This window comes from Eretmochelys imbricata, chromosome 4 (genome assembly GCF_965152235.1).
Source record: "Eretmochelys imbricata isolate rEreImb1 chromosome 4, rEreImb1.hap1, whole genome shotgun sequence".
NCBI lineage: Eukaryota > Metazoa > Chordata > Testudines > Cheloniidae > Eretmochelys > Eretmochelys imbricata.
The window spans coordinates 113,015,611-113,036,225 of NC_135575.1; the positions used below are offsets into that span (position 1 = coordinate 113,015,611).

The window sequence follows — 20,615 nt, forward strand, 5'->3', positions numbered from 1 at the left end:
TCCTGTAAAGAATGCATGTGGACAACTACTCCCATGAGTAGTCCCATTGAACTTGATGGAACTACTTGCTGAAGTAGCACTCAGCAAGTAGTTCCATCAAGTTCAATGGAACTACTCATGCAAGTAAAGTTATGCATATGCAAAAGTGTTTCCAGGACCAAAGTGCCTAAGTGCAAATTTGCTGAATAAAACTGGTTTTGAAACAAACAGTGCCAAAGCAGTAGTTTTGGTTCAGTTCTAGATACTTAATTCTGAAGTTACAAACAAAGCTATTTCCAGTCAACCAAGCAAGAGAAGTCAGTCAAACTTTTACAGGCTAAAAAACATTTCACATTCACGTGGCATCATTCAGAAGACATTGGGGAGAATTTGGAAGGACGACGTTGAGAAAGTGGGAAGGGCAGAATTTAGCACAGCGATAAGTGAAGTGTGGAAATTCAGTTTGGGGAAAGAAACGCAAAGAGTTCTGACCCATCACAACTCTTGATCTATGAAATAGGAGCTCTGATCCTACAATTCATGTGATCCAAATTTCCCACTGACTTCAATATATGTTTACAAGGAAAGCAGAGTCAGGTTTTGTATTGAATTACCAAAATAGGTTCATACATGGTATTTCAGCACTTCTGCTTTTAATTTCACAAAAAACAATAAGCACAGAAGCATAAAAAAAGGATAGCTGACACTTCAACTTTAAATAAATGTGGTTTTAGTTGTGCCTCTTATTTTTTTAAAATGAAGTTCATAACAGAAGGGATACTGTAATTGGAAAGGGTTAACAAAACGTAACTCTTCCTGAAGAGTATAGAAAGAAAACAGGAATGTATTAAAACATAACAGCCAAGTGTTAAAAATAAAACTATTTAAAAAGTGGCAGTTCAGTATTAAGTCAAGCAGCAATAACAGGGGAATAAAAGCACAAACAGAAGTTTGGCCTGTGGTTAAATAAAAACAGAGAAGTTTTTTTTAAAAGTTGTAGAATTAATCCTGCAAACCCGTATTTATAGATCAAAAAAAAAAAATCAACAGAACAACTTGCATTAGTAAGAACAACACGCGTTCAAGTGCTTGTAGGATCAAGCTTCTAGGACTGTAAGCTATTCAGGGCAGAGTTTTCTAGTCTTGCATTTCTTTAAAGCACGTCACACATTTTGGGGTCATTATATAATATATATAATGAATCAGTTTCTCCATTTCTGACTTAGAATGTAGGTATAGCAATACTAGTATAGAAATAAGATCCAGTTTTTACAGTGCCATAATATTGATTAATATTATGACAAGGCTTCTACTGTAAAAAAAGTTTATCAGTCTGATGAAACAGACAAGGTGGGTGAGGCAATATCTTTTACTGGACAATCTTCTGTTGGTGAGAGACAAGCTTTCAAGTGCCACAGAGCTCTGCTTCAGACCAGACTAGAATAGGTCTGTAGAAAGCTCCTCTCTTCCTTGCCTCTCCACTGACATGGCTACGACACTGCAAATAAGACAACATGCCAGTGATGATCTTGAGTATACAAGGCTGACATTTACAACAAACATTTTAAAAGTAATGAACACAAAAACCCTTTATACTTTTACAGTGTTTTCTATAAAAGGATCTCCAAGCATTTTACAAACATTCAGTATTTAAGCCTTGCTAATAGCGTTTATAGTTCACACAGCATTCAAAAATATGCGAGGTACTTTATAGACAAAGTAAATGACATAAATGGTGCTACACAGATCTGACAATTCAAATTTTTTGGACATTAAGAAGAGTGGCCACTAATTATTGAGAAAGATAAGGCAAAGGGAGGATAAGAGTGATAAATTTGTTAAGTATACCAATATATAACAGAGACACTGGCCATGGATCCATAGTTAAGATTGAGTTGAATGTCACACTTAAAACAAGAATAGTGTCTTCCCAATAATTACAGCATTTCCTATTTGAGCAGCAAATTGAGAATTTATATTAGCTTTACAGATTTTTTTTAAAAAGGATCTTGTAAGAAATTTAGTACTCTGTCAATCCTTTGTCCTGAATTCTTAACCCAGGCATTCTCTAGCTATACAAACCAGTACAGAGGTGGATCTTGAGTAGATATAGTGCAATAGATATCCTTTTTCAAAAACAAAGTCCTCTTTTATCCATTATTCTTCAGCCTCTGGTGAAGAATAATGTTCCTGAAAAGCAATGCAAATAATTAACCACTTTCAAAATGGCTGCCACATCCTATTGTGGTCTGTTTTTGACAAGAAGTTGTTCTTAGCAAATATGGTAACCACCTCTTCTCCTCAGTTCCTTACTGTGCTCCTTTCTGCCTCCTGACAGTGAGGGTGCTAATATCTTCCTTGATGGCCATTTGGCCTCACTCCCACTGGAAACAGGAGGCAGCAGTGTTGATCTTTATATTGAGGCCACAGGTTGCCCTTATCAATAAGCTATGGTGGACATTTTCAGAGAGCAATTCTTTGAGAGTTTTGCTAAAGGAGATAATTGTGAGCTAGCCTCCACTGAAAGAGAATCTTTCAATTATGAAGATCAGCAAAAAGTTACCCTTAATGCTAAATATGTCTGTTAGAGTAGACTACCTGGCCCTCAGAGGTACTCAAAAGGAAAGGCATAAAGTGAAACTGAGGACTCAGGGGAAAGCACAGGAATATGGCAAAGAGGATGGAGAGGGGAATTTGGAATGTACACTTCATCTACTTTGTGCTGCTCTGACACTACAAACAGCAAGAAATATTGCTTAACTAGCTAGTACATTCCAACTGGTTTGTGCTCCTGCAGAGCAAAACAAAACAGCCACAAGTACCCAAGGGAATCTGACTCTGAAAGTTTAAATTTAAAGTGTGGTTCTTCCAGATGTTGTTAGTGTGGATCCCACTGTAGGTGTGCCTGTGCTTCATGCATGTAAGATCGGTTTGTTTTGTTTGCTTAATAGCAGTGACCATCAGAGCTGCACACTTATCCTGTACCTCCTTGTGCTCCTGTGCGAGGGTATAAATGGAAGAGTGGCCACGACCCTTCCTCAGTTTGTTTGCAATTCAAAGCTCATGGTAGCGGAGGACTGAAAAATGGGGATGGAAGATAGGACACGGGTTGGACACTGATTAAGACATCTCAGAAGAACCACAGTTACTGAAGGGTAATTAACCATTCTCTTTGTCAAGTATGTGTCAAGTGTGGATTCCACTGCAGTATCCCCTGAGGATAGTGGAAACGAGGAGTATCAGGTGCATCAGTTGAACAGTGATTGTAGGACTGCTCTTCCAAATTTGGCATCTGACTTCACAGCTAAGTTCAAGACAACGTTTAACATACATCAGTGGGTTAACTGAACACTGCTGCCTTACAGATTTATAATATTTGGCACTTTTCAGAAGCAAGTGGAGGAAGCTGCTTGTGCTCTGGTGGATATTTGGTGAGAGATTCACACCAGCAAACTGGTAACAGAGGAGACGTACCATGTAATCCATTTTGATGGCATTTCTCATCTCAAAGATTGACCTTTAGAACACCCAACTATAGCTCAAAATATATGGGCAACAGTCTGAATGTTTTATTCCTGTCAATATAATAAAACAGAATCCTGGGTACATCTAATGTGTGTAATTTCTTTTCTCAGTGCCAAATGTGGTTTTGAGAAGACAGATCAGCTGAATTATCCGCTTTAAGTTTTGTGACCACCTTAGGGTGGAATTTCAGGTTATGTCCTAGCATCACCCTGTCCCTATGGAATACTCTATAGGGAGATTTAGTCAGAGCCTGAAGCTCAGTCACTTTGACTGAAATGATAGCAACTAGGAAGACAGATGGGGTAAGAAGCAGTCAGGGGCTCAAATGGAGATTCCACTAGTCTCAGGAGGCCTATATTGAGGTTCAGCTAGGAGTGGGTTCTCTGGCAGGCCTGGTGTAGTAGTTCTCTAAGGGACTTCACAACTCAGGTGTGAGAGAAGGCAGAGCACAACTGCACAGGTGAGTGACAAGCTGGGGTATTAGGTGGATATTAGAAAGTGAAAGGCCAACCTGTTTTAGATAAAGTTAGAGGATCTTTCGTAGAGGCCTGGACTAGGTAGGTCCAAGGCTTTTTGGGTTGTCCACATTGTGTTTTTCTGGTAGATCATTTCCTGCATCATACCAGGATTTCCTGGACCTGCAGGGAGCAGTCTGTCAGTCAGGCTCATTGAACAGCCACACTAAGGTATGGCGCCGCTGGGTCTGGATGAAGTATGTGGCTATCCAGAGACTGAAATCACATCTGGATGGTCTAGGAGTTAGATCAGCAGCTGAAGATTGATCCGTCAGGCAGAGGCCAAAATGGAGTCACCAGAATGATCACGGCCTTCTCTTTTGATCTTGGAAAGCATCCTGGGAATCAGGGGAACTGGGAGAATGGTGTACAAGCATGCCTCTATTCCACCGCAGGAGGAAGGCAACTGGTAATTACCTGGGATTCAAACCTCCTCTTGAAAAAAAGTTGTAGCATTTGCTATTGCCCGTCATGGCAAACAACTCTGTTTTGCGAAGACCCCAAATGGCAGCATCTTATACTGTTAATGATTCAACTGCACCACAAACTGACCGGCATCCCTGACAAGCATGTGGTGTGCAAATCTCCCTCTGAAAGGACTTCCAAGTCAAGAGATCCATGGCTGAAATTGCTCCTAATCAAACAACTGATGTGTCAGCAGGTTGCATGCTTCCAAATAGGCATTTACCTGGCCCACAGGAAATATCTGAGGTTATTCATTGCAGAGAGTCCTGGAAGGATTTCCTTGGATCTGCTCTGTGGTTATCCTCACAATTAGCTGGGTTATGTATCTATTCACAATTTTTTCCTTACATCTAATAGTTTGACCAGTATTCAGTTCTTAAAATCTGAAGGTCAACACTATTCACCACGAATAAATTTAAAAGCATTTGAAAGTTACAAGCATGATCCTGCAGTTGCTTCCAATTAAGGGTAACGACTTGAAAACACAGGACCTAATCCTCAAGTTAAAATTGGCACACCTCACCTACTAGTGGCGTTGAAGAAAGACGTTTGTTGGATTCATTTTAGCCACTGTTGCAAATGACTACTAACTAGGTTCCAGCCTGCTTTAATACTAGTTTAGCAAACCAAAAAATCCATCCGTTTTGTCAAATGTTTATTCTGATTATTCAGTCCATATTAAAACAGGATGGAAACAAGTTTACTGTTATATCCTAGACTTTCACACAGCCACTGTTACAAACCTCACTTGCTTACTAATACAGTAGGTAGTCAAAAATGCTATTCTGGAAAGTTTTCAGGGATGATTATTTGCATTTCAGACTGCTGGGCTGAGGAAGAGTGGTACAGCTTCCCTTTAACGTCATGGGCCGAATTCTCCACTACCTTACACTTTCTATATTTTTTTTGTTGTTTTTTTAAAATGATGCAGAGCATGTGCCAAGTCTGTGTAACGCTGCCACCAGTTTAAATGCAGAATTTCCATTAGAAGTGTTTTATACAGGTGCAAATAGAATCAGATGCAAGTTAATGAAGAATCAGGCCCGCATAATCAATTCTACTTTGAATACCAGGGCCTATGCTTTCTTCGTATAAGGTTATCCATGGGTATGGCTCCATTTTACTTACACACACCAAAAAGTCTCAGTCTGGGTCAACTGTCTGCGCTGCAAGGATAAAAATAGCAACACAGATGTTCCAGCTTGGGTTGGAGCCTGGGCTATGAAATCTGGTGATGAGGGTGGGTCTCAAGAGCCTGGGCTTTAGCCCAATCGGGAACTTCTACACAGCTAGTTTTAGCTCCATAGCACAAGACCAAGTCAGTTGGCCTGGGCTCCAAGACTAGCTGCTGCTGGTTTTATTTATTTTGCAGTGGAAATGTACCTTAAGGATATGTCTATGCTGCAATTAAACACCTGTGACTGGCCTGCATCAGTTGACTTGGGCTTGGGTTATGAGGTTATTTAATTGTGGTGTAGACATTCAGGCTCAGGCTAGAGCCCCAACTCAAAAAAATGGTGTACTATGATCAAATATCAGGCAAGGACAGCAGCATTATGGGTGGTGGATGCAGGGGGGGGGGGGGGTGGGCGGGAAGAAGTGAGTCAGGGAAGCAGAGGAAAGCAAGCTACAAATACAATACATGCCAGGTGACTGAGATGCACATGGGGTTTATCTAGATCAGGACAGATTTTCAGAGAGAGGAGAGGAGAGGATGACAGCATTTGGAGACAACCTTAAAGTCCTCGGAAGAATAAAGTTGTAAGCCTGAGTCCCCAGGATACTTTTGCATACAACACACACACCTTTACTTTTGCATGCATGCTTGCCCAAGTGCTGCAGATAACCCTTCAACAGTGGCTAGCAGCAGATGTTGCAAAGGATGGTAGAAGAAATCCCCCTAATGGGGGGAGGGGGGTAAGGGGGGGTGGAGAAATCTACCTGTAGGAAAAAGTTTCTTCACAATGGTGTGAGGGAATGTAATGTTATGAGTCACTGGCCTGAATAAGTGTCATTCAGACAAGTCCCCATGCACTGGTTTTGGGGGGGAAAATCTAAATAGGAATTGCAGATAAAAATATGGAGAAGGATACAGTGGAAATTTTTTAATCTTAAATAGGGAATTGCACTGTAATGTTTCTACATTGTTGTCCTGAAAAGCATGCAAGCAGCCTTATTTTTTGCCGAGTAAATATTCTGAGTAGAAACATTAAAGCAGTATACATTGAACAGATTTAAGTGTCAGCTATACAAAGTACAACTAATACTTCTTTGCAGCAAAGTTCTCCAGGAATTTTAAGTTCTGTGCCTAGAACTCACTTAAATAAGCAATATTTTGGAGTAATGTACAAGTTTTAAACAAAACTAAACAATATGTTTTTGAAGAGCCAGAGATGATTTTAAAATGTTGCAACAGTGCAAACTACCCATTTCAGAGGAATTAAAAAAAAGGAGAGCATCCAGCAAACACTGCCACAAAAGATGAGCACAAAACAGATGTGGGAAAAATAAACAGCCTTCCTGACTTGGAATTTGTAAAAAGGTCTGCAAAGAGCAAACAGAACTTCTCACTGCAATTTGACTTCTAGACCTATAAAAAGAGTCCCATGAGAAACGAGACTCTGAGATGAATAAAATGTACAGCTAACAGTAACATTGAAAATTTACATTAACAATTCATAACATTTCCAAAGAGATGATTTTACTGTAACAGCATTTTGTATTATTCTGAAGTAAAAATTATATTAAGCTGAATTTAAAAACCTATTATAATAAAATGTTTTTTTAGAAGGTATTTAAATGCTTTGGCCACTATTTAATATTCCATTATTAGGAATACTGTAGAGACTGAAAGTATTGCTAAAGCAACTCCAAAAATCTTAACACAGGATAATTCTAGTAGTAATTTTAAAAACCCACAAATACAGGTGCCTCAGTATAATTCCTCAAAAAGAAAAGGAGTACTTGTGGCACCTTAGACTAACAAATTTATTTGATGCATCCGATGAAGTCAGCTAAGGGTCACAAAAGCTTATGCTCAAATAAATTTGTTAGTCTAAGGTGCCACAAGTACTCCTTTTCTTTTTGCGGATACAGACTAACAGGGCTGCTACTCTGAAACTTGTCATAGTATAATTCCTACAATTCTTGTAAGATGGAATTTACATTCCTTTGCTAAGTGATTAGCACCCCAGGCTTCCTGGTCTCCTCCCTGCTCCAAGATAAGGAATGTGCTAAGTGTTGCCCTTAAACTATGTAAGATTAGCTAGGAGAAGGATTTGCCACATCCCTGATGAAGGAGGAATAACTTTTTTCCTTCAAGCCTGTTCAGCAACATATTCCATACCTGAGCTCATTACTTTTGTGCTACCTACAACAGTTGCATGGAAATACTACCTCTTTGAACACTGACATTTACCAGACTGCTAGCCAAATGAGTGTTTATATAGCCACTTAAACTCTAAAATAGAGAGAGAAAGAGAGAAAGACCCCAGAAGTAAAGTTTCCAAAATACACAGTTCTGGGGTCTGAAACTGTATTGCTTTTTACTTTACAAAAAAAGAGTTGCCAGCACTAAAGTGTCATCTCACCTATGTATAATGCACTAAGGGGAAAAATGCAATCTCACTGTTCAGTGAATGTAAAATCTAGTTCAAAATAAAGTTTTGCTACTACAAAACAAATATCCAGTGCAACTTCCTTTCAGGCAATAGTTTTAGGGCCAGCCCTACCTCTCACACTGAGTAGTGCCTTACTCCACAGGGAGTTGATTTTCTTGGGACTATTTGAGGACTATCTGAAAAAGGTAGCACGATATGCCTCTTACGGCAAAAAAGTGAAACAAAGACATTATTTAGTCATCACAGTAGTCACATGAATTATAAAAGCTGGAGTAGTGACTCAATGATTAAGTCTGCAAAACAGCAATACTGGGGTTAGAATGGAGACTTACACCACCATCACCAAACTACACAATCTCCTTTCCCTCTGGAATTTCATGTTTATGCTTATTTCGAGATTGGTTGTAAGTTTGAGGTTAATCAGAAAAGCTGCTTTTAGTTACACAGCATTGCTGACTCTTGCAATTGTATTGCAAATTTTGCTACATTTGTTTTTTCCCTAAAGCCCCAGATCCTGGAGTCATGGGATTATGTAAGAATTTCACCTTTCATTGGAAAACCAGTCTCTCTGGAATCAAAAGGGCTAAAATTCTTGAAACATTAGTTATAAAGGCTCAAAACTCAAAATGCCAATTAAAAACAAAAATGTAATTTTAAAACTCTCTTGGAGTCTGATTAATGAATGCTTGGAGTTGTCAATACTGTTTATGGTACTTAGAATACCACCAGTTTTTCCTCTTTTGGAAATTATATTACTCTTCATCTATCACAACTCAAATACCACGGATAAAAACTTCAAACTTGTATCATAGATCAATACCCAAAGAAAGGCTAGTATATATACACTCTTTAGCCTGTGCCCATTATCATGGTTGCGAATGTAATACTAGTTAGCAGTGCTAGAGTCATGACTGTTACTATGAAAACTCACTACATTAATTCCCCTAATGCAGTGACCTGAATCAGCTTTCTATTCCAGCTCCACATATTGGGGGAGAGGTGTCTGGAGGAGACACATACTCCTGCACATTAAAAAAAACAAAAAATATAATAAATTAAAGTATTAGGTACTACATCAAGTATTTCTCCATTAATAATGTGGCCTCAGATATTTTGGAACCCTTGCAAGAGACATACAGCCCAAACCTTATAAACTCTGCAAGCCAAATAAGAATAGTTAGGGGTCTACACAGCTTATCATGGATCTTACACGTTTCACAGTCTATGTTCTGATGACTACCCCTCACTGATTCAGTTCCAACAGCTGATATTGACCAACCGGGGCTTGTTTTCATCTTATACTATTAAGAAACTTTCCTATTTATTTGAATTAATCATGTTTTTACAAAGCCATATTTTCACTTGAATCATGTATTTTTAAAGGTTATATGAAAACTCAATTTTATGCCTGTACAATGCAATACCTCCTAATGCAGTCCACATGCATTATATTTTAGGGGCTCCATTCTAGTCTCAGACAAGATACTCTTGTCCATATTTCATATCTTGAAAATTCAGCTACTGCACTCAAAGACCTTTGTGCAGTATCAGAATTTTAAAATTCAGTGATATAAAGCCATACATTTGAAGTTAGAATTACACCCTTGTTATACAAGCTGTAAACTTGTCACAATTTTACAATTTTTCTTCTGATAAAACTATGGAATAGAGCGAAGTAATGTTCTTCAAAGGAAATCCTACTTTTTCCTTACAGCTAAGCGTGTACCTGAAATAATGTATGCGACAATGCCTCATACATCACCATGGTATCTGAACATCTACAAATTTAAAGTTATTTGTCCAAAACATGAACTAAAAACTGTAGCAACTTAGTACTACTGGGTCAAACCCTCAAGTTTTCATGTAAGTGCTGCCTTCATCGCTAGTTCTCAAGTAGCCTGTTCTTAGAAAAAGCTACTCCCCCACCACCTCTCCTTTCCATGGTATTACACTGAGTAGACGACAACTACAGGCAGATTTACATCAAATACACAATTCCCTAACATAACTGAACGCATGCACACACTTTGATTTAAGTAGTTCTCTACCACTTTTGTTACTCTAGAAATAACTGAATGAAATCTGCCACAAAACAGAATATTTAGCTCTTTAACTTAATCTTTCCCAAGACTGAAATACAGAATATATAAAGTGTAAAAAACATATTATTGAAGTTCAGTGAACATAAAAGTTTGAAATAACTTTGATTTCACTACTATAGCATTCTTCATTCAAACTTTTAAACAATCATATTTAAAACTTTACTGTTACAAGACAAATTAGAGTGAACAGACTGCATCCTAGATTATGAAAACAGTTAAGTTTAGTAGCAAAACATCATTCAATGGTTTCTTTCTACATAAAGTGCTATTGACAACTCCTATGCAAATACAAGTGGTTTCTAAAATGTCTGAGCTAGCAGTACTTTGAGTTTGCATCTTATGTTTCAACACTTCGTCTTGCAAACGTTTATGCACTCACGTAACCTGACTCACATGAGTACTCCCTTGAAGTCAATTGACTCATGCAGCTCAAGTTATGAATGTGCATAAGTGTTTGCATTGTCATTTTAAAGGAGTACTTCTGCCCGTCACATTCTGCACTACATCTTCAGAAAGGGGAGAAGTCATAACCACCAATTCTCCTCTCAGCAGCCTGCTGCTTCCCCCAGTGAGCATTTCCTCACCCATGGAAGACATCCTCTGGACATATGGCATGACTTGATCATGATCTTTCCTAGTTTTCCATTTTGGTCAGTAAATCTCAATAAAAGAACACTAGACAGTTGCCTGTTGGAAGCTGAAGTCTTGCTCTACTTATTCGTCTTGCATTCTTTCTACTACCCCGATAAAAACCAAAGCCAAAAAAAAAAAATCTACACAGAACGCTTTTGATTATTCTTTAATACAGGCCTAGAGAAAGTGATTGTTAGCAATTTACACCTCTTCCTCGGCGACGGAAGTGTCCAGAGTTTACTCCTTGGTACATAATTGAGCTCCATAATTCAAGTATTCCATTAAAAAACCCTCTATAGGCCAGATTCTGATCCTCTCACATGCTCCTTTCGCTCCACACTCTGGCCCCCATGCTCTTCAACTGGTCCTACTGACATTTGTGGGGCTACTCACATAATTAAGGGGTTTCTAGGTACCATTCAAACATTTCTAGCCCTTATATTTGTAAACATGAATCGAGTGTTATCAGGTGTGGTAATTTCTTCCTGAATTTGTTCATATCCCTGAAACAATGGCCGAGAGGCATAAACTGCCCTAATCAAAATGGTCTGTGAACACTGATGCCTAAAACAACAGTTTCCATATCAACAGTTAACTATTTCCCTGCTTATCACTTGAGTAGAAACATCCAGTTAAGGTGCTTACCTCACAATCCTTAACTCCCTCCTCTCAGGCTTTCCGGACCAAAAGCTCCAGGTCCCCTCCTAACTGCTAAAATGTTCAGTTTCTATTACTGCCTTGTCCCATTAGATTCTATAGTGCAGTTAGGCATTATCAATACAAATATCTGTAGCCAACTGAGAACCAAGAATGCAGAGATGGCATAAAATAAACTGCATTTAATATAAAAAGATGGGACTACTCTAATGACTAATCCATTTTTATTTAAACAAAGAACAATTTTTAAATCTGACGCGGTCATGAAATGTCCACTAGAATGCCACAGAATTTATAGTTAACTTTCCAAAACGTAAATGGGGGTCTTGTTAGAGGTTTGTACATAACACCATATGTGCATAATATTATACGACAATGTTATTTCTTATTAAATGAAACTGTATTATGGCTGGAAATAAGTTCTTAACTGTTTAAATCAAGATGTTATTTAATCTACAGTTGTATTGACACTTCCTTGGTAGTTTATTTTGTTTTTGCTTAGAAAGGGCTCAAGAAATGGAATGTTTTCCCTTTGCTCTTCTCCACACAAAGTTTGATTCTGCAAAGTGCTGTGTGCCTTCAACTCCCAGTTATGTCAATGGGATACAAGGGTATCAGCACCTTGCAGAAATGAACCTGCAAAATAGTACTCACACCAGTCCTTACTCTCCCAAGCAACTCCATGGAAGACATGGGTTCATTTGCATAAGGAGTATTTATGAAACTATTGGTCTGCAAGTTCAAGTTGAGCAGCTCATATTTCAGAGGATCTGGAGATTTATTTATCTGGGGAAGGGAAGAAGAGAGGGTGATCCTCTTTGTAAGTCGTTAGATAATTACTTAATATATCTTATATGTAATATTTGGAATTCTCATTAAAAACTTTAGCACAACCAAAAGACATTACATTTGACACAGATGATGTCTATGTTTATGTAACTAGCTTATAAATAAACTAAAAGTAAGCCACAGCCAATGGCTCGGTGGCACTTTGTTCACAATATTAAAACCGTTATATTACACCAAAAATGATTGACAGTAGCTAGGCTTGCTCACTAAGAAATGTGGCATTCTACATTTAAAGATTATGCATCCTTAAACACAACAGCCTCGCTATTTTATGTATGAAAAGGGAAACGTTTGACGAGAGTATCCATAAGTTTCCTAAGAAATGGTTTGGGATTCCAGAATCCCAAGGAGATTAATTGGCTGTCAGATAACAATGTGCCTCCATCAGATGGACTTGGCAGTTGTAAACAAAAGGAATTTTCTCAGCTTTTCCTCACAAATATGAAATATTTGCTCTTAGCCAACAGCTGGGGTGATTTAAAGAGATCCTGCATATATATTAGTTTCATTCAAAACTACAACCCACCTAAAAACATCTGACTGGACTGCAGCAGAATAGAAAAAACCTAATACCATTAGAGAAGTAAAAGCTTCCAGACAGAGGACAATATAGTATCTAATTGGGAAATGTATCTAAGTTTAGTAAAAGAAATACAAAGGTCCCAGTTTGTTACTTGAAAAGTGTCATCATAAAACAAAACCTCACAGTTAAAAAAAACCAATACCTGGATGTTAGTTGCACCTGTCTTGAAAAATCATTTTCATGGATTAAAAACTTAAATATCCATGTTAACGTTTGTAAGAATTTGCTTAATATTCCAAAGCAAAGAAACTTAAATTTTATATTCTATCAAATATTTAGATTCTTATTCCTGGTGCTCACACAGGTAACATCAGTTAATCCATTTAAAAGAAGTCAGACTCACTGACCAAAATAAAACACATCATGATTTTGTATTTAAGAGTCTTGTATTGGAGCAGATTTTCAAGGAATGTAGCACAAAAATAAAAATAATATTTCAAAGAGCTAATTAAGTTTACCATAAGAAGGATCCTTACTATAGGATATTCAGGAATGAGTAGAATTATGAACTACTTTGACTGTAGACAACAATTCATTGAGTTTATTAGTTGAGTAACATCAAATCAATTAAGACACTGACCTTCTGAGGTCTTTGACTAAGGATAAGTATGAATATTTCAATCTTACAGTACAACCTATACTGCTGTTCCATTTTCTGAGGTTAAGGTCCAGAAAACAGATTTAGGAATATTTTAAATATATGTTCTGCATATTACCTCTCATATCATAAGAGCAGAAGTTCTAGGGTTTACTAGCCCCTTGACCTTGTATAAAATTCTAACACATTTTTAAAGATACAAGTTCCTTTATAAAATAAGGCATTAAGAAAGGAAATTATAGGTTTTTTTCAATTGCTTTGAAAAAACTTGACTATTCAGTTCTCAAATATACTGGTCAGAACACATTACAAATTTCTGACAGAGCAGCAAAATTGTTACATGATAGCATTTTCACTTTGCAGGTGCTGGCGGGAAACTCATTCCTTACAAAAAGAAAAGGAGTACTTGTGGCACCTTAGAGGCCAACAAATTTGAGCATAAGCTTTCGTGAGCGACAGCTCACTTCCAATGAAGTGCGCTGTCGCTCACGAAAACTTATGCTCAAATAAATTGGTTAGTCAAGTTTTCGTGAGCGACAGCGCACTTCATTGGAAGTGAGCTGTCGCGCACGAAAGCTTATGCTCAAATCTGTTGGCCTCTAAGGTGCCACAAGTACTCCTTTTCTTTTTGCAGATACAGACTAACATGGGTGCTACTCTGAAACAAATCATTCCTTACAATGAACCAAAAACTACATACTTCATCAAAACCTATGTAATCAATGGATTTCTACAGTTAAACGGATAGCTGCTAAGTCAACTTTTGACTAACAAGTTAGAAGATCATCACTAGCCTTCTGTTTGTATTCACATGAAATTACTTTAAATATTACAGACACCAGACAAGGATACAGAGCATGAAACAAATCAGGAAGACATGTGAGCTGAATTTTTCTCACTTATACTGTGTAAATCAGGAATAACTCCACAGAGGTTGGTAGGGTTACACTGGTGAAAGGCTAAATCAAACCCCAAAAGTGTACTTTTAAAAAGAAGCCATAAAATACGGGGCCTGATCCTTCAGAATTGGGCCCCATGTTTTAAAAAGCAAAGTAGTTTGCTGTATTACTAAACTATGCTCACATATCTATTGTAGTGTATTCAGCACATACAGAGTGTACATACTCACATATCTATTGTAGTGTATTCAGCACATACAGAGTGTAGTGTATTTTACCCCATTCTACAGACTATTAGAATTTTAATACACTAAAGGCATCTTACCCTTAGAGATATAATATTGTACACAACATAATCCATACATTTCTACAACTAACTGTTTTCATATACAGCATCCAAAAGTAGTATCCTGGGAAAGTTTGCACTGGAAACTTGTAAAAAGCTAGCAATGCAAAAAGCGAATACATTTTAAAGAAAAACAGAGCTCAGCTTTCTATTTACTATTCTTAATGAGGACATCTGTATTTTGCTTACCATCTCTATACTTCTGCTTCTCCTGAGTGTTTTGTGACTCTTTCTCCACCCCCCCCCCCGCCCCTCACCCATTCATCAGTTTTAAAGATGGCAAAGCTAAGTATTTTAAGGGAACAGAACCCAATAAATAATATACTGCTCATTTAAAAATATTTTGTCTGGAGAGAGTTTCAACAAATTTTATTATTTTTGTACAAAACAGAGGTAGAGGAATGCACATGCTGAGCATTTTTCTCCATATTGTAAGAACAGAAAACACACTTTGCATCAAGTAAATATTATAAAGTTTCTTCCTACACAATGTTGTGAACACTCAAATTTCACCAAGACTAAAATCTCACCTTTTGTCTCAAGGAAAAGAAAGGGTGGGGGGGGGAGGTTAGAGGGAAAAAAAAACTTTAAAGTTTCATGCTCAGTGTGGGAAAAAAAAGTTTTGTACGTAAGTACTTGTGCATTCAAAGCAGACTATTTTTTTAGTGTTCAAGAAGTTATCTTTAGATTCAAAATGTAAATTGCAGTTTTCTTCAGAGTATTTAGCCAGGATTTTCCACCCATTGTAGGTACTCTCTGAAAACTGCCTAGGGCTCTTGTTTCTCAAACATTTCAAGAGTGACTATAAAAATCAAAAGATCTAGTGCCCTGAAAGACAAGTGAAATGACAAAATTATAAGAAGTTATGTTGTCATATGTTTGGAATTAAAAATACTTACAGCCTCTCCAGCTCTTTTAAATCCTGGAATGCTCCCCTTTCAATAGTGCTAATCTTGTTTTCCATGAGCTGACTGAAACGTAGAATATATATAGTGAGTTTTAACGGCTTTATGATTATGACTGCATTAAAACCTGCTATTGCTGTACTTCAGAAACTGGCAGCTTGCAATCATTTCACCTTTATTAACTCTACAATTCTTATTCCAGAGTGAGATTTCACATCCAATTTAATATATTTAGAACCCCTGTCACTCCATTGGGGGCACATGTGCACAAACGGGGGGGGGGGGGGGGGGGGGGGGGGGGGGAGGAACTCAGTCTCTTCATCATTAAAGGAAACCATAAAAGCAGATCTTAAACCTGCTCAAGAACATTAAGATCATGGGTAAGAAAATATACCATTTACTAAGGAGCAATGATATAAAACTCCAATTAAATATATCGTACAACTGATCTACAGTTTGTAGGGAAAATAAAAAGATAATTATTCAGTGGATATTTCACAATTCTGTTTATACACCTATATATCAACTGAAAATATGTAGAAATATGTCCACAACACCACACATCAGCATTTGTATTTTGATCTAAAGGGTATAATTAAAACAAAAGATCGTTACAATTTTTCTGTAGACTTAAAATTGTTCCACTTATGACAATTCAGTCCCAAGGATAATTTAGCTTCACTGAATAAAATAGCAGTAATCACAATTACAGTTTACTTAAGTCACATTTAATCAATTTATAACCAGCAAAAGTTAATGTAAAGACCTTTAAACAATATACGTGAAGCTATCCAGACTAAAAAAATCCATCCAGAAAGATACAATACCTATTGTTTTAGTTTCTGAAAAAGCAAACATTTTTAAATTGAAGAGTTGGGATTAGTTATAGATATTGCTTGCCTTTGGTTAAGAAATACTTTCCATTTTCTTTCATTTCATGAATTTCCTTTTGCACCAGTTTGAAACTGAACATGTGTATACTCAGCTATATGTTTTAATAATCCTAAACTAGCGGTCTACTCAGCTAGTTTCTTTTCAATTACTTTTAACCAAAATACAAGATTTCCCTTTTCATGCATTTGTAAACTACCAATTTAAAGCCTCAACTTATTTTTCTATATTTGTAATTTTAAGGGAAGTGTACAAATCACTAGAGGCTACATATAAAATTGCTACTGTGGCATTTTCCAAACTTTTTTGTCACCCCATAATTGCTTTTCTCCGCCCCCATTTATTTTAAGTTCAGATGCTGCAGCATAGAAGTTAAATGTGGTAAAATATACAGCTTTACTTTTTAAAAGCTAAAAGAACTTTTTGAAAATTTAAAGTCTAACCTACATCATGTAATTTTCACACACACCATAACAGCATAAAGTAACAACAAGAACTTACAGGACTCGAAGGTGTCTTAGGCCAGTAAAGTCAGTCTTTGTGATTCTTGTGATATTATTTCCATTAAGGTCCCTAAAAAGAATCACGTATTAGCAGAAAAATGAAACAAACATTCAACAGAGGATTTAAATTATTATTTTGTTGGGGTTCATCTTTAGTACTTTAAAACCAAACAAGAACTTAAATGTGCCTGATACTTAATTCTTAACACTAGCTCTGTGTGAGTTGCTGACAATAAGTTGGTTTATTTTAAAAGTTAATAGTTTTAAACTTTGTAAGAAGAGACCCTTATAAAAAAATCTATTCACCATTATGTAGTTCACGTTTACACTAAGTTTTGGAATCATCAATTTTGTTTATCACAAAAGTGTATCTTAATGTTTTTGTAATATTGGTATCTAACTACAGTTAGAACCAACCAACATTTAGACAGAAAACTCTTAACTGTACCAACTGAAAAAGTATAAAAACTGCGACCAAGTTACAGGTAAGTCAAGAAATCAAGTAATTAGGAATTTATTTGACTAACCACTTTTGCAGTGTATTTAATAAATATATTACTAAACTTCCTATGGCAAACAGTGCTTAGAAAGAATCAAAAGACTTGATCTTCAAAGATTTACATTTATAAGGATTTACCTTATAATACTATGTTTGAAGAGTTTAGTTTTCATACTTTTACAGCTCAGGAAACCCCACTGTGACTGTAAAGTGCAAACTCAGAGGCAATGATGGAAATAGTATTCAGGCCTTGACATTTTTGTTCAGATTTCAGCACCACTTTCCCTTCTGGAGTTACTACCCCTCTTTCTGGCATCTTAGGTCAAGAACTAAGCTGGCTCTGGTTCCAATCATTACAAGTAAAACCAGGCTTTGCTGTGGCTTGAATATCCTCCTTGATCTAAGTCATAAGGGAAACAGTGTTACACAGAAACTAACCTTAGGATTACCGATCATTTATAATATTCTTTTTGAAAAATCAGCACATTGTTATTTTAAGCAAAAGTGGCAGGAAACAGTTTCCACTGAACCACGCACAGTTTCTTCACAAGAAAGATCACAGTGAATCACTTTGGGATTTGTCTGAGTGCAGACACTGCTAGAGTAAGATGTGTTTATACTTAAACCTTTAAACTGCTTTGAATAGCATGAAACAAACAAGTGACAATTATTTTTTTTAAATCTCTTCTCTCCCTCCTTTCCCCCTTTCCGCTTTTGGAGAAGCCAGGATGGTATTAGATCCAACAGCTCTTTCAGGAATATTATGTATGCTTTTCACAAACTGAATGGATCATAATTTGTTTGCAGCATTGTTGTAGCTGTGTTGGTCCCAGGACAGTAGAGACAAGATGGGTGAGAGAATATATTTTATTGGACCAATTTCTGTTGATGAGAGAGAGCAGCTCTGGGCTTATACATAGAGAGCTCTTCTTTAGGTCTGGATCCTAATTTGACGGCGGAGGAAGTCAATCAGGGCTAGGGACAGTTTAATCAAGGCTGTGACTTGAGGCAGTAGTATGTGTAACTGGGGTGAAATCATATGCCCGCTTAAGGGGAGCGGAGAAAGCAAGGGCAGCTTGTGTCCGGAGGCCAAGACACATGGAAGGATTTGAGCTTTTTCCTAGGAGAAGAGGGAGTGTAAATATAGTCTCTGCCCCCCCCCCCCCCCAATCGCTTTGCATCTGCTCGGGAATTCCCTCCACTCTTCCCTTCGAAAAGCAGTGTAGCAAAAAGGAAAGTAGGGGGGTTAATTGCCGTTTGCCCGCCGCCGGGGCGCTCTGTCCCAACGCTCAAGGGCCTCCTTGCCGAGCCCTGGTTTTGCACACCGCCTGGGAGCTGGGCAGAAAGGGACACGCCGCAGGAACGGGAAAGGGAAGCAGAACTTGGGTAGCTGAGCCGAGCCCCTTGGGGCGAGCGGTCCCAGCCGGCTCCGGTTCCCTGCCCCCATTTTAAAAGCCGGAGCGAAGTTTAATTGGCAATGACAAAACTCCCCCCCCCCTCATTCACGGGGAGGGGGCAGGACGACAAGCGAGGCACCCTGACATACAGCGCAGGGGAAACTGCCGCCCTATGTGTCGCCTCCTCTCACCCTGCAGCCGGCGGCCGCGCGAGAGGAGAGGCGGACTCGCCTCCTGCCGCCTTTCTAGTGGGAAAGGCGAGGCGGTGGAACGAATGGTTTCCCTCTTTCATGTCTCCTAGCGTTACCCTGGAGCCCACCATGAGGCGAGCGGGAACCGGCCCAGGAGTGTCTGAACCCTAAGCAGAGCCTCCAGGGAGTTTGAGTGTCACCTGCCCCACCCCAGGCGCTTGCAGCGAGGCGGCTCCACAGGGATGGGAGAGTCCAATCACACGGCCAACTGGGGTGCTGCTGGAGGGACGGCGCCCCCCGCCCCACATACCACAGCCCCCCGGGGAGGGCGAAGCGCGCATGGGGTAGGGAGCGAGGCGCTGGGCTCCAGTGGCTCTGGGGGTTACTTACAGCCTTTCGGTGTTGCGGGGGATGTTCCTCGGGACGCTCCGCAGCGCCAGCCCGTGACAGTCCACGGTGCTGCCGGAACAGGAGCACTGAGCCGGGCAGGGCTGCGCCGCCACCTCGCTCAGGATCACCAGCAGCACGAGCCCCAGGGAGAGCCTCCCGAAGCCGCCCATCCTCCGCCGCCGAGCCTGCGCCGCCGTCGAGCCCTGCAGCATTGGCCCCCGGGCCAGGGAGGAGCGGGGAGAGAGGCAGACCGCCCCGCAGATAACACAGGACACAACCGCCCTCCTGCTCCTCAGCGGAGCGAGTACTTGGGCAACTTGAAGCGTATGAGAAAGCAACCGGAGTCCTTCGCGATCCGAGGCGGAACCAAAAATCCCTGGCAAGGTAAGAAGGGTGGCACCACTCCGCCCCTGGAACCAACTTCGCTGGGGGGGCGAGCCGGGGTCTCGTAGCCCTTCTGGTGGCAGAGAAGATGCAGGACTTGCTCTTGGCGCACACACTCCCTGCAAATGCGAAGCAAAGCCACCGATTCCGGAAAGGGCAGAGCTGGGTGACTCCGCTTCTTCCTCCTCCTTGTCCCTTTTAACGATCCCCCCACCCCGCTAGAAGCCACGGACCCCACGTTTGCTTAAAGCTGCATGTTTCCCATAGAACTGCATTGCGACCAATCGCCCAGCGGCACCACACGCGAGCGATTCAAAGCACTTGGGCAGAGCGGCTCACACACACGCTTCCCCCACCGACGGGCTGGTTACAGTCTTGCAAGGGGGTGGGGGCTCGCTCTGCAACTGCACACACACACACTTCTGCAAGAGGAGGCTCAGCAAATCATACCTCACTCCCAAAGCATTCATCAAACTGCCTCGGGGGTGGGGGGGGGGAGGGAAGAGAAGAGAGTCAACACACAAGATGATGTTGGGTTGTAAGCTCCCAAAGCCAAGTTTCGCAGGAAAGAGCTATTCCCGGAGCAAGACAATCAGGAGCAGTTTGAGAAGTGATCCGTTGCCCTGCTGCAAAGAGCGCTCATCCACCTCCTCCTCCTCGGTGACAGATCACAGCTATCGATGC

The 20,615-nt window shown here is 39.5% G+C and overlaps 1 protein-coding gene across 1 annotated transcript in view; it reads right to left on the reverse strand.

Annotated features, from left to right (window-relative positions):
- The window catches only part of SLIT2 (slit guidance ligand 2), a 419,527-nt gene extending 399,768 nt beyond the window's left edge, over window positions 1–19,759 (reverse strand). Inside the window, exons 1-3 of the mRNA XM_077814620.1 lie at window positions 19,548–19,759; window positions 17,069–17,140; window positions 15,671–15,742 (exon numbers count right to left, since the gene is read on the reverse strand). Of these exons, the coding sequence (XP_077670746.1) occupies window positions 15,671–15,742; window positions 17,069–17,140; window positions 19,548–19,759 (356 nt within the window). The remainder of the gene's footprint in view (window positions 1–15,670; window positions 15,743–17,068; window positions 17,141–19,547) is intronic.
- Window positions 19,760–20,615: the final 856 nt, after the last annotated feature.